This window comes from Strix aluco, chromosome 1, assembly GCF_031877795.1.
Source record: "Strix aluco isolate bStrAlu1 chromosome 1, bStrAlu1.hap1, whole genome shotgun sequence".
Taxonomy (NCBI): Eukaryota; Metazoa; Chordata; class Aves; order Strigiformes; family Strigidae; genus Strix; species Strix aluco.
Window position 1 is genome coordinate 112258076 of NC_133931.1, and position 12916 is coordinate 112270991.

The 12916-nt window shown below is 39.6% G+C and overlaps 1 protein-coding gene across 5 annotated transcripts in view; it reads left to right on the forward strand.

Moving 5' to 3' along the window:
- Window positions 1-12916, forward strand: part of DPP6 (dipeptidyl peptidase like 6) — a 565289-nt gene that overhangs the window by 443998 nt on the left and 108375 nt on the right. For all 5 annotated transcript variants that reach the window (XM_074831423.1, XM_074831453.1, XM_074831444.1 and 2 more), the window contains exon 7: window positions 12727-12808. In XM_074831423.1, the coding sequence (XP_074687524.1) occupies window positions 12727-12808 (82 nt within the window). The remainder of the gene's footprint in view (window positions 1-12726; window positions 12809-12916) is intronic.

Consider the following 12916-nt stretch of genomic DNA (forward strand, 5'->3'; position numbering starts at 1 on the left):
TCAGGCTGTGTCTGAAGTCAAAAGGGGCTCATAACGGCGTTTTCCAGATTTCATTCTGAGCTCTTCATAAGTTTGACAAGCCAATTTGGGCACATCCTTAGCACATACATTCACAAATGGTATTTTATACAGGGTGCAGCACTGCAACATTTTTCCATCAGAGCTGTTGTGGAAGTAAACTCCCCACATAAGGAGTAGCAAAACAATTTGTCTCTCTATAGGACAACTAATATATGCCAATGACATAGACTCAATGGATCTTATTTAAAAATTAAAATAAACATGAAGTAGCAGAAAGAGAAAATATCCCTGCAGGGATACTGCACGGATTTAATTCTCCTTTTTTGTTATTTCAGCCTCCTCAGAGTCTCTTGGTACACTCAGGGTAGAAATCCCTACCGCTTTTGCCACGTTTGCCTTCTGTTTTCAATGGCCCATGGTTTTTAGTTTGCACAGGGGGAGCCTGCTAAGACCCGCAGATCTCATTTTCCTGGGCTGAGGTGTGTAGGGAGGTTATGTTCAGTTCAGCTTTTCTGCATGTCGCCCATTTTTCTCCTGCTGCTCACCCAAAAATGAGATGCTGGTGTTGTGTGCCATCTAGTGGAACAAGCCCCTGAGCTTGCTGCTCATGGTCCCTGGTACAAACATTTTCATACAGTCCCATCTGCTTTCCTCTGAACAGTGCTGCTTTTCAGATATATCTGCTGATAACTGCTTACAGCTGTCTACATTAGAAATATTTTTGCGGAGCTCCTCTCATAACCCCACAGTTGCACTTGCCGCATTGTAATTGCCAGCTAGTTGCAATTTATAGGTACTGTGATAGCATCTGCAGGTCTAGATGTGGAACAGGTTGATCTCGTGCTGGGAAAAAGTGGAACACAAATACCATATAGAGTTACTTCCAAATATTCTTTTTCTTAACTTGGGAAAATTAAAATTTAGCAATACAATGTAAGCTACAACCTACTTATGAAATCCAGCCACCGAAAATTGGTTTATTCTTTTGTGGGTTTTAATAATGTTGCTCTTACTGAGTTCAGTATGGATGATCTGCCATTCACATCCTTCACTGAAATAAGGACAAAAGCTTAGTTTGTTCAGAGTTTTCATGGTCAGGCCATGACTGACCAGAGTGTTCCCCTAACCTTGTTGCAGGATTTCCCTCACCAGTGTTAAGGTCATTTCACACCAGTGTGTGCTGCTGGACCACTGGTTTGATCTGGCACTGCAGGTCCTAAGCAAGAGCTAATTTTGGATTGATATTCAAGGCGGTACATCTATCTTTAACTTTTTGCTTTGACCAGCAGAAATGTTACACGTTTTTACAGTTCTGTGTTGTGTTTGCATTCCCCAAAATAAAGCCCAGCATAAAACATACATTTCCTCAGACCTCCTAGTGCTCACCCAGTTCTGCATGAACTGTTTCCCTCTGAGCATAGCTAAGTGGCAGGGATTAGGGCTGACCCTCTTGTATGAGCTCTGAGCAGTGTTAGCACATCCAGCTGGGACGTGTCAATGGGAGCAATTGCAGAGCTGAGTTCAGCTCTTCCTGCCTGCTCTGCCAAGGGTCTGTAAAATACTGCACGCATCTCCCACACTGAACTCCCAGTAGCTTCAAGAGAAGTCCCATGAGTGGAGTGAGTGCAAAATATGCATTGGAGATCCACAGAAGTGATAACAGGAGGAGGAATGGAGCCTGTGCTTCACTGTAAGTAAATTCTCAAAGTGATGTCTGTAGATCTCTCTGGAGAGCCTCTCACTAATGTTCCTGTCTCCTTCTTTTATATGAGCTACTGGCAGGAAAGAGGTTAAAGTTAATTAAAGAAAACTTAATCAGATTTGTACATACCCTGTTGTATAATGTTTTGCAAGACAACAAGGTTTTCCTTGCACATGCTCCTATTTCCATATTCACAGTGAGAGAATGTGTTTCATTATTTAGAATTATGGTTAAAAAAACTGCAGGGAACTGGCTCTGCTGCAGATATCTGTCCATTTGACCAAGATTGTTATATTTTATTTTGTTCTGGCCTGTTATGCCCCTTCTCTATATCATTAAAGAACCTTCCTGTGCCTCAGTGTCCCCATCTGCAAAGCAAGGAAAGAAATACTGTTTACCTGACAGAGGCAATATGTAATAATAACTGTAGAGAGTGCTGCACAATTGCACTCTTTAACATTTATAAACTTGTACAAGAGCTCACATTTTATTTTAAGAGGAAGAAGTACTGTAATTAATAGTCTGTTTTCAGAAATTAAATTTTAATTAGAGAAGCTGAATATTTTCCCCCAACAATGATATATAGAGGTTGAAATAAACCCTTATAAAAAGGTATGTAAAACCAAATAACAATTTGAAATTTGTTAAATAAGTAGAAAAATGTATTCTGTAGTTCACAAAGAATCTGCTATTGCTATGTCTTCTTTCTTCTCCCTCTTTACCAATTATGATTCCATAGTTTTTATCATCTTTTTGAGATAGTTTATATAGTTAAGGCACCTCTGCTACATAGTGTGGTGGCTTTTATGCCAGACTATAAATAACAACATCCTCATGATGTGATGTGCTTTTTCAGTTGTATTTTGACAACAGAAGACTGGCCCTTGAAATAGTTACACTTGATAGCTTTATTGTGGAACCTGACCTTAAATCCTCTGAAGTTAATTCCTCTGATAGGAATCTTTTAGTTGAGTTTACTGGCATTTGGCTCAAGCCCTGTTGGAGCCGTTGGGCTTCTTGCATTTTATAATCATCTGAATTAAACACTCTGTAAATCACTGGAACAGTGGTTAAATCACATACTGGCTTATTGCTTGCGAACACATTTTGTACCTCTTTAAGAAGAAAGAGCCAGCATTTTATAAAGCAAAGCCGTTATTTGAGCATCACTCACTTCCAAGCAGTGGCATGTTGAAAGCAGCTCAGCCTTGGAAGACAGTTCAGGCAGGACTCAGCTGTGCCGGTGGGAGGAAATCCACTTCAGCAGCTCAACACCATATCATTTCCTGAGGGGATTTGCCATTTGTTCGCCCATGTTGGTCACTGCATAGCATTTTTTATGTGAAATGTTCCTTTCCTGTAGGCAAAGCAATTCTTACCACATGCTTCTCTCTTCCTGAATCAGTTGTGATGTGGGTGGACACCTTAGAAACCATGTATAGCAATAATAATAATGAATAGTCCCCTGATGGGAGTATTTGCTATTAAGAATTAAGAGTAATGACTACTGAGACTGAAAAAAAAAAAAAATTTTGGGTAATTAATAGTTAGATGCAGATGTTAACAGTTTAGCAGAGAAGAGCCCAGCAACCAACCTCCTTATGTTACAGAAAAGGTCAATATCTTATGGCTCATCAAGAAAATATCTTATGGCTCATCAAGGAAAAAAAAAGGGAAGGAAGGATTGAAGCAAACTCTCCCATAGTATTTGTATGAGGCAGCATCCCCTGAAATGAAGGCAGGGCTCCTATTAAATTCTATTCTTGAGTAAATGTTCTTTGCTGGATTTGGAAATGTTTGCGTGTCCCAGTGTGAATGAACCTCCTCCAGTTCCCAGGCTCAGCCTCCAAACCATAGACGCTGATGCAGTCTACATGCACATCCCAACGCTGACCACCACCATCATCAAAACTTGGCATGTTGGCATGGGTTTTCCTCCTTATTCTTACACAACAAAGTTGAGTTAGTATATTGAGTTTTGACAGAAAATGGAAATAAAGGTGGATAAAAGAGAGTGTATAAAATGGTGGTGCATAGCACCAAATAGGCAACTAACCACAGCCTGTACAATTGCTGCATCACCTTGCCAGAAATGAAATTGTTCTGTAGGTGGATTTTCATTGTGGGGATTGCAATATTTTGGTTTGCATTTTTATCCTGATGTTCAAGGTTCTGGGGAGTTTTCCACTAAAATAAGAACAAGAGACATGCATTTCTCCAGGGGGCCATTTTTACTCCACTGGTATCAGGCTGTAGAGACACCCTGCAGCCTGGGCCTTGATTATTTGTTGCTGTGGTTGGGTGATAAACTTTTTCAGCCTACTTAAACACTCAGTGCATTGTCGTTTGATTACACAGCACAAAAAATGAGCACTGCATGTTACAAAACACAGACTCATTTTTTTGTGGGCACCTGAAAAAAAAAATTTTTTTTTTTTGAGGACCCAGACCTGCAAGATTATGGGCATTTTCTCACTATCATGGGGTTTAATGGGGCCTGGGCTCAGGCTATATAGTGAGGGCTATATAGGGACCTGTTCCCTGTCACTGAGGACTATGTAGTGATCTGTGCCCCACCTCTGAGCAATATATAGTAGTCTCTGCCATAGCACTTGTGCACCTCAGTGGTGTCCTGGGGCTCCCATTCTTCCTTGCTACCTGGTTCTGTGATGACTTCACAGGTAGACACCAACCAAATTTAATAGGCTGAAAATCTCTTGTTATCCCAAAACAGGCATCCTGTGCCCTTGGGGAGCTCAGAACATATGGGGAAGAACATATGGGAAAGAAGGGAATGGGAAGATTTAGGAAATGCAAGAAAGGACCTTTGGGTGGTGAAAGGATGCTACAGCCAGGGCTTTTTTTGATACAGCAACCGCTGGAAAAAGTCTCTTTATAGCAAAGGTGATATAATCCCAGCTGATAGCCCACATTGTGTCACACCAGCCCTGATGTCTCTTCATCCCTTTCCTAACCCTTCATTTATTGAATGCTCCACTACAAATTTAAGGTGATAAGACAGGAATAGAAAAGGTTGCTTCCCCATGTCACACGTGAGAAGGAGATAGAGGAATGAAAGGAACCTCCATATGCAGAGTTGTGAAGGCAAAAGTTACACCTCATTTCAAACATGAGCATTTCCTCTTGCCTGTATACTTGCAGTCTATACATCTCTGTTATGGGGCAGAACTGTAGGGCTGGAGTGATATTTTAGTCCTTTAAATAAGGAGAGTATTTTACAATCCACTTTTAAACTGTATCTGAAAGCAGGCTAATTGTGGTATTGCTTAAAAGTGATCATATCACTGTTGATGAGAAATGGAAATAATGTCTCTACTAAGTGTATGCCTTGTTTATTTTAATTGATGAGGACATGGTCTATGTGGGGAGAGGCTGTTTAGCAGTGTATTGTGTTTCAATATTCCTGAGAACCTACACACAAACCTCCAAGATATCATCCTGTTGACATGAGAATAAATAAGATTTGCTCAAAGACTCTTAGTTTTCAAAAAGATACAGAGTATACTGAGTCATTCTGGTTTTGTCTGAAACCCAGTAACACAAACTGTTAGATTAGTTTAGAGCAGAAGCCCAAGAATCAATCTCTTGCCCCAATTAAAAGTGTGACCTGCTGTCCAGCGAAGTCATATTGTAACGAGGCACTTCTGCTGGCTCTGGTAGTAGGAGATCACAGCTGTATCTCATTTTATGTACTAATAATCCCATATTGCTCTCTGCAGGCATCACATCATGGTGCTATATTTTTGTTAGGGTTTGAAAGTCTGACAAGGTCAGCTGGATGGAAAATGCCAAGGTTTCATCACAAACATCCTTTCCTGGAGACTGGCAGAGTTGCTCTGAAGAACCATGTGCATTCATCCCAGGCTCATTATTCTTGAGATCTTCCCAGTTCATTCTTAAACATCTCAGTACTTACTGGGCTGTTTCTCTTCAACTTGTACTTTTTTGCCCTTATTTTAGATGGCTGAACTTCGGCTAGCTGTAATTCTGAATAGCATTCTTGATGACATTCAGATATTTAGATATTCGTTTTGCCGTGCCTGTACATAAATATTGTTGTACATAAATAGACTTGAAATCCTGATAAATCCAGCGCCTTGAGTAGCTCTGAGATCAGAGCTGGCTGAGAAACTTCTATAGCATAAGAGAAAATTACTTTTAAGTGGTTGTGTTTATCACCTGAATGCTATCACCTCTCATTGTCTCTTTAGGAAACGAAATATGACTCCAGAAACAAAAGTTCTTTAAAAAAATGCAGTAAAAATTCATTCTGTCATCTATGATTTAGAGGGATCACATGAGAAACATGATAATGTCATCATTTTAAAAGTAATGCTACCAGTATCCAAGGACCATTTCCACTGTTTGCTTACTCAGGGAAACCTAGAGATTTTGATCAACGGCTTGCAGTCCTCCAGCCTGCATTACCGTGAATCCTAGCTGCGTACCAGACTTCGATGCATTTTTAAATCAGTTTTTGTAGACCTTCTCTAGAAAAGCAAGCTTGTGCCATCGTTTTACATAATTTCCAATGGCAGTTGGTGGCTCCTTTTCTGACAAGTGATTGATTTTAAAGTGGTATTAGTATTGTGCAAGATTTTGCAGGCCCAGTACCAAATATTACTTTGGTGGATGCTCTACAGACATAGGCAGACTATATTCAAAAAGACCTCTGAGCTCATATTGTTGGCTTGAATCTGACTGCATTGCCAAATTATGGACAAATGTTTTAGATTCCCCTGCTTTTTGTTTTTTATGTTCTAAATCCATAGAATTCATTCATCTTGGACAGAACGGCTGGTGAGCTTAGTTGTTTTTAAGAACAGCTGAATGATCTGATGTGTATCTGGAGTTGAAACTAATAAGTTTAAATTGCTTTCATTATCTCCTCCCACTTCTGTTCACTGAAAAGTGCTGTAAGGAAAATATGTGTATATGCGCATATGTGCATTAAATATTTAGTAGTGGACAAGCCTAGATGAATGGAAGAGCCTTACCCATCTATTTAAGCACATTTATTAGAATTCCAGAAGGATTCTTTTAGTTGCATCTTCTGACAGTCTGATTTCTTGATTATCTGTTCTGGCAAGTCTTTGATTCCCATTTGTATTATATTTTATTCTATCTCACTGCAAGTCTCTGCAGGGCTGTGTATCTCCTGGGAAGCAATTTTCTTAATGGCACCTGTCTCCTCTTCTCCTTGGTGAATACTGAAGTAAACAAGTCATTTAATTGTTTAAGAATGCATTTTTGTTTCTCAAGAAATGGCATTCCTGCTTCTTGGAAATCTTTCCCTCTTTTTCCAAGTCCTTATCTGTGGTTCTTTGTACATTTATCAACACATATGTTTTACATGCTTTTATTTCTTTCCACAAATTTTCTCCAGTGCACTTTTTTCTTATCACACATCAGAAACTCTTAAATATTATGAAGTTTCCAGTTCTTTATAACCCTTCCAGATTTCTTCTCTACATGGTGGTTTATGTCGCTTTTCTTTCCTTCTTTCTAAGGAAGAAGAAATCTGTGTAAGCTCCTGTCTGATTTTATGCTATTAAAAGTAAATGTGAAGACACCGCATTCTGGTGCTGAGCAGATAGTTTAGATAGATAGTTTTTTATAGTTAACGACGAAAAAGGCTTAAAGTACTGGAAGCTGATGTGCTTAGGGGTGGAAATATTCAGTGCTGGCTTGATGCAAATAACAAGAGGGGATATTTCTGCCTTCCCCACACTTTTTTTAACTGTCTTTATTTCTTCAACTTCTTTGTGTATACTAATGAAATTGTAATATACTTTCTATATTTTCCAAATTTATGGCACAGTTAAGCAAGGGGGATCAAAGTTTTTCTTAAGAACTCATTCCAGCTCATACACATAATTTTGGTTATTTGTTTAGAAGATGGACACATCAGAGTAGCCTTTGGTGCAAATTGTTGCATTTTTAATCACATTGGCAGCATGTGCAAAGAATTTCCATACAAATCCTATTGTTCAGCATTTAAAATTAAAAGTTATTAAAACAGACCCTAGAAGAACAGCCCATACCATACCCCAGAATTTAACTGCTTTTTTTCAGTTTCAGACTTTTTCAGTCTGGCATTGTAAAATATTTTTCTTGAAGTAAAAGGAGCCTCTCCCTCAATTACAGTGGAATATTTCTGTTGTTTTTTAAGTTTCTTCTGAAGAACTTAATATAGAACAATTTGTCATGTTTGTGCTCAGGGGCAGACTCAGTGCCATGAAGTCTCTGAGGGAAATTGGTCTTCTTTAGAATAGGAGAAAATGTCAGAAGAGAACACACAGATGTAAAAATTTCAGCAGAAAGAATACAATCTCTTTAAAATTAGTTCCTCATTAATCATGGTATTTTTTAAGGTCAAAACCAGGCAACCTGATATGATTGATTACTTTCTTTTATTCAACATATATGTTCTGAGCTAAATTACAAGCAAAAATGATTTGGCAGACAGCACGCTAATTGCACTCAGAATTTCCCTTATTTGGAAATTTTGAGGGGAGACTTTTTGGCAGAAAACTTCATCTAAATGAGCAAATTTCACAATTTACTACTTCAGTAATGGTTTTTGAACATTGTGCTAAAACCATGCCCGTGTCTGGAGCAATTTAACAGCCTCTGGTCTAGACAATGTCATCTTAACATGGAAGAGTTTATACAGCATCTGCTCCATCTTCTGTCTGGCCTAAAACAACATTATTGTTCCCTTCTTTCCCGGGGTTTAAAATCAATCATTTTAAGAGATGAAAGAAACAATGGCAACCCTTTAATAAGGCCTTGCCATTTCTTCGCTGGAATTGAAGATTAAGGTTCCTTTCCTTAAGGAAATAGTGAAAATGGTGTGAGGATGCAGTGAACCTAGTTCTTCACGCAAACCAATACCAGGAGATACAGACTGCTTTCAGAATAACCCATTGCCAAGCAAGCATCCTGCACAAATGAGCTCACAAGGGGAAGGCTCAGATCCAAACAAGCCCCAATTATGAGGGTCTGTGAGGAGTACTGGCTCTTTGGAGAGGCTGAGATGATCCATAATATTGATTGATTCAAGAAAAAATAGAGAGGAATTTTAAGCAGGCTGTTTTGGAGGAGAAGCAAGGGCATAGCTATGTAGGACTATAGCTTATCAGCAACAACATACCTCCCAGAAGGAGTTGACCAGCATGCGATCCCATTTGTGCAGCACTTGGAAGATGGACGTGTTTCTCCTAGGATATAGGTGTGCGTTTGGTCTCACTCCCTTAAGGGATTTTTACCAAGGAGAGCTAAAGGTCCAGAATAGTACGAGGTAATTGGAAATGTGTTTGATAGCTGCTCTCCAAACAGATTTTTCAGTTTGAGAAACACTAAGAGCTTTCCTGGGGAGACCAGGAGAGGGTTGTGGCCATCCTGACTGGAGCAACTGTGTAGACAACTCCTTCTCCTCTCTATGGGTGATATAATGGGTTCATAAAGGGGTTGCTTGGAGCTGCCAGGAAGGGAGTCCATATGTATTCCGCCTCAGACGGTGCACCTGACATAGCCCGAGGGACATAGCACGTGGGAATCTGGTCTTTCACATTAAGGTTCACAAATAGGTGAACTCCATTTTCATGCCACCTTCAGGCTTGCTGACAGCCCGGTCTCCCCTGGCCACTGCTAAGACAGCCCATCTCCAGATCATTCCTGCAGTTTCTCTGAAGCCTGCTAGATCAGGCTAGGCAAGGAGGGATGTCTTCTCAATACCCTTGCATATGACGCTGAAGTTTCCTGCAGGTGAGGGAGTGAATGTTGCTACTCTAGGGAAGAAGGTTCTCTTCACATGAGATGAGGAACAAGACAAAATCTGCCAAGAGGAAAATGTCCATCTTTCAGGAGTGTTTGTGGGGGCAAACTAGGATCTTAGACTGCTTTCATAGCTTGTGGTAGAAAAGAATAACTCACAGCGTGATGATGGATGCCTGGCTACCACCTACTTTCAGTGGTCTACATCACAGCCTCGTTGTTCATGCTGTTATGTGCTGAATATAGAGGCAGTTTATGGTAGCTAGGTTTGTAGATCAAGCACCTCGAGACAATATGCAATTCTATCAGTCAGCCTTTCTATCTGCATATTTATCAAAAGATTTCAAGGCAAACAAACAAGATTTTGCTACAAAATAATTTTCCCAGCCATTCTGAACAACTTAAGAAGGAACTCAGGAGATGCAATTCTATTTTTCCTCAGCCATACCAGAGAAAGGGAAGACGACTTTGCTTTTTTTGCCTGCAGCAGAACTTTTTGCTGGTAGATTGAATGGAGTGCTTTTCCTTCTGTCTTATCAGCTACCAAAGCTGGTTTATGCAGCATTTCTCATTGCATTAGTTTTTCTCTTCTAAAAGATGATGCAGTGAGCAGAACTGACAGGACTTGTCTGGTCTCTGGTCTGAATTATTGGCTGTATTTGTCTGTCCTTTAGCTCCACCTGTGTTATCTGAAACCTTACAGGTTTGAAATCTTATAGTTTGTATAATCTGTTTATTTAGGGATTATATTTCCCCCTCTATTTGTAATATCATAGAATCATAGATCATAGAATGGTTTGAATTGGAAAGGACCTTAAAGACCATCTAGTTCCAACCACCCTGACATGGGCAGGGACACCTTCCACTAGACCAGGTTGCTCAAAGCCCCGTCCAACCTGGCCTTGAACGAGGGATGGGACATCCACAACCTCTATGAGCAACCTATGCCAGTGTCTCACCACTCTCACAGCAAAGAATTTCTTCCTTATATCTAATCTGAGTCTACCCTCTTTCAGTTTAAAACCATTACCCCTCATCCTGTCCCTACACTCCCTGATAGAGTCCTTCCCCATCTTTCCTGTAGCCCCCTTTAAGTACTGGAAGGCTGCTATAAGGTCTCCCTGGAGCCTTTTCTTCTCCAGGCTGAACAACCCCAACTCTCTCAGCCTGTCTTGCTCCTCTTTTCACCGTAGATAAAAAACCCCAAGAACTAGATAGTTCGTTTGACAAATAGTGAGGTACTTTTTTATTCTCCCATAAGAGGTTTTGATTTGATTCACTGTTTTTCTCTCTTCCTCCTGTACTCAAAGGTTACTCTCTGTTAAGATAATCAAGACAGCTAACCAAAGAGTCTTAACAGGAATAGCTGACTTGAAACTGAAGTAGCTAATGCATACAGGCTTGAACAGATCCAAGAGAAGTTGTATAGCTATTATTCTTACTGGAGTGTGAATTTTGTGGCTGCTGTTGGTAGGAGTACAGTACGAGAGTTATGTTGTCTCTTGTCCATATCTTAAAAAAATTACTTGAGGCTACCCACAAAAATACCTTCTGATTAAAGACCATGAGAAGAAAAGATATAATTTTACTCCACCAGCAGTAATTGTGGATGACACTTTGCCTATAGAGCCAAAAGCTATCTAGACACCCTGCAGTATGCTCAGACTTGAAGGGTCAGTGCCTCAACAAACTGCTGTTCCCCCTCCACATTCCTAATGGATCCCATCTGCATCAAACATGTAATTTTGACCACTTTAATTTTAATCGGCTCCACAGACCCCTTCTCAGGGGCCTTGCAGACATTATGGATTATGATTTATAACCACTGACACACATCTTCTAGCAGAAGTTGCTGTTTCAACTGCAGAAGTTATGGAAGGGGGAAACTATAGGCATTGGTGTCCTCCTCTAGGGTCTACCCTGATTCTAGCTGGCCTTTGAACAGGAGTTCACAGGAAAAAATAGTTTTTTCACATTGGATAGACTGCACAAAATCAATTTCTAAACATTCCTCTTGCTACTGTCTTTGTACTTGCTACAACAGCCCTGGTGCAGCAGGAATATGCAGCCAAGGGAGTTCTTGTCTGAAAGGGCAGAGCTGGAGTGTAACTGTGGTACAGTACCAGGTCACAAAACAGGCAATAAAGAGAATTCAGTTAGTGTCTAATTATTGCATTTAGTTTTGTTCTGTTTTGAAAATATGATCTGGAAAACATTCCCTTTAATGAAGAAATAAACTGTACAAGAAGAGAACGCCTTTTGCTTAAGGGCTAGGCAGGCTTTGGCTCTTTTCTCTGGTTTTGGGTCATGTTGGCCTGAAATTGCCTTGTTATTCCTATCTGTAGGCCAGTGATGATAATACCCTTACTTTTAAAAGCAGTTTGAGATCTGCTAATGAGGCATACTGTATACAGGCTTTATTAGTGTTCTTGTTTGTAGAATATTACTATACACAGAGTTATAGCAATGTGGCTTCAGAATATATAATGTAATTATTTGTGCTGAGTATAAATACAGTCAAGGCAATGCTGTCTGTGATAAAATGACATTATGCTGCTCTGACATTTACCAAAAATGCCTCCTTTTTCTATATTGCATTTGCTATGTCTCACTGAAGTTCTGCTACAAAATGAATGTATTGTATGAAGGAACAAGAAAAGCATTTTTATTTTATTTTCTAAAAAAATGAGGTATTTGGTATTAATAGGAGCTTTTCGCTTCGAAGGCAGGCCGCATAACAGTTGTTACACAGTTGCTAAACTTTTTACCGTCATGTTCAAAGGAAAATTATTAGGCAGAAAAGCCATGGGGTGAAGAAGATTAAATTATATTTTTCTGATGGCAGTGTGATTCAAAAATATAATTACTGTTTATCCTTTGTAGACACCATCAGTGTTGATAAATACAATTACTTTGTTTGCCATCCCTTGACTAATTCTTAAGGCTTAGGCAAGTCAGCAGTGGAACTAATGTGTTTAACTTCATATTAATAAGAAACAGGAGTTGTCAGTTAAATACTTGATCTTACCAATGCTTGCTAGTGGTATAATGCTTACCTTATGTTAAAAAAATCTACTGAGATCTGGCACAATATATTAGATAATTCCAGCTGAAAGACACCTTACGAGGTCATGGTGGATTTCCAAAGCAGCTTAAATAAGGACATTTCTGAAGCTGAAATCTTATTTTTTTTCTTTTTGCAGGGATCCCCAGAATTTGTATCCCCCTGAGGTCAGCAATGCAAAGCTTCAGTATGCTGGTTGGGGTCCAAAAGGGCAACAGCTGGTAAGAGAAAGAACAAGTGTGCAAATGAATTTAGAGACCATGCTGCTATGATTTGGAACTAAACAATGAATAATTCTTTATTGTCTAGTTTCTTGAAACCTGTGTGGT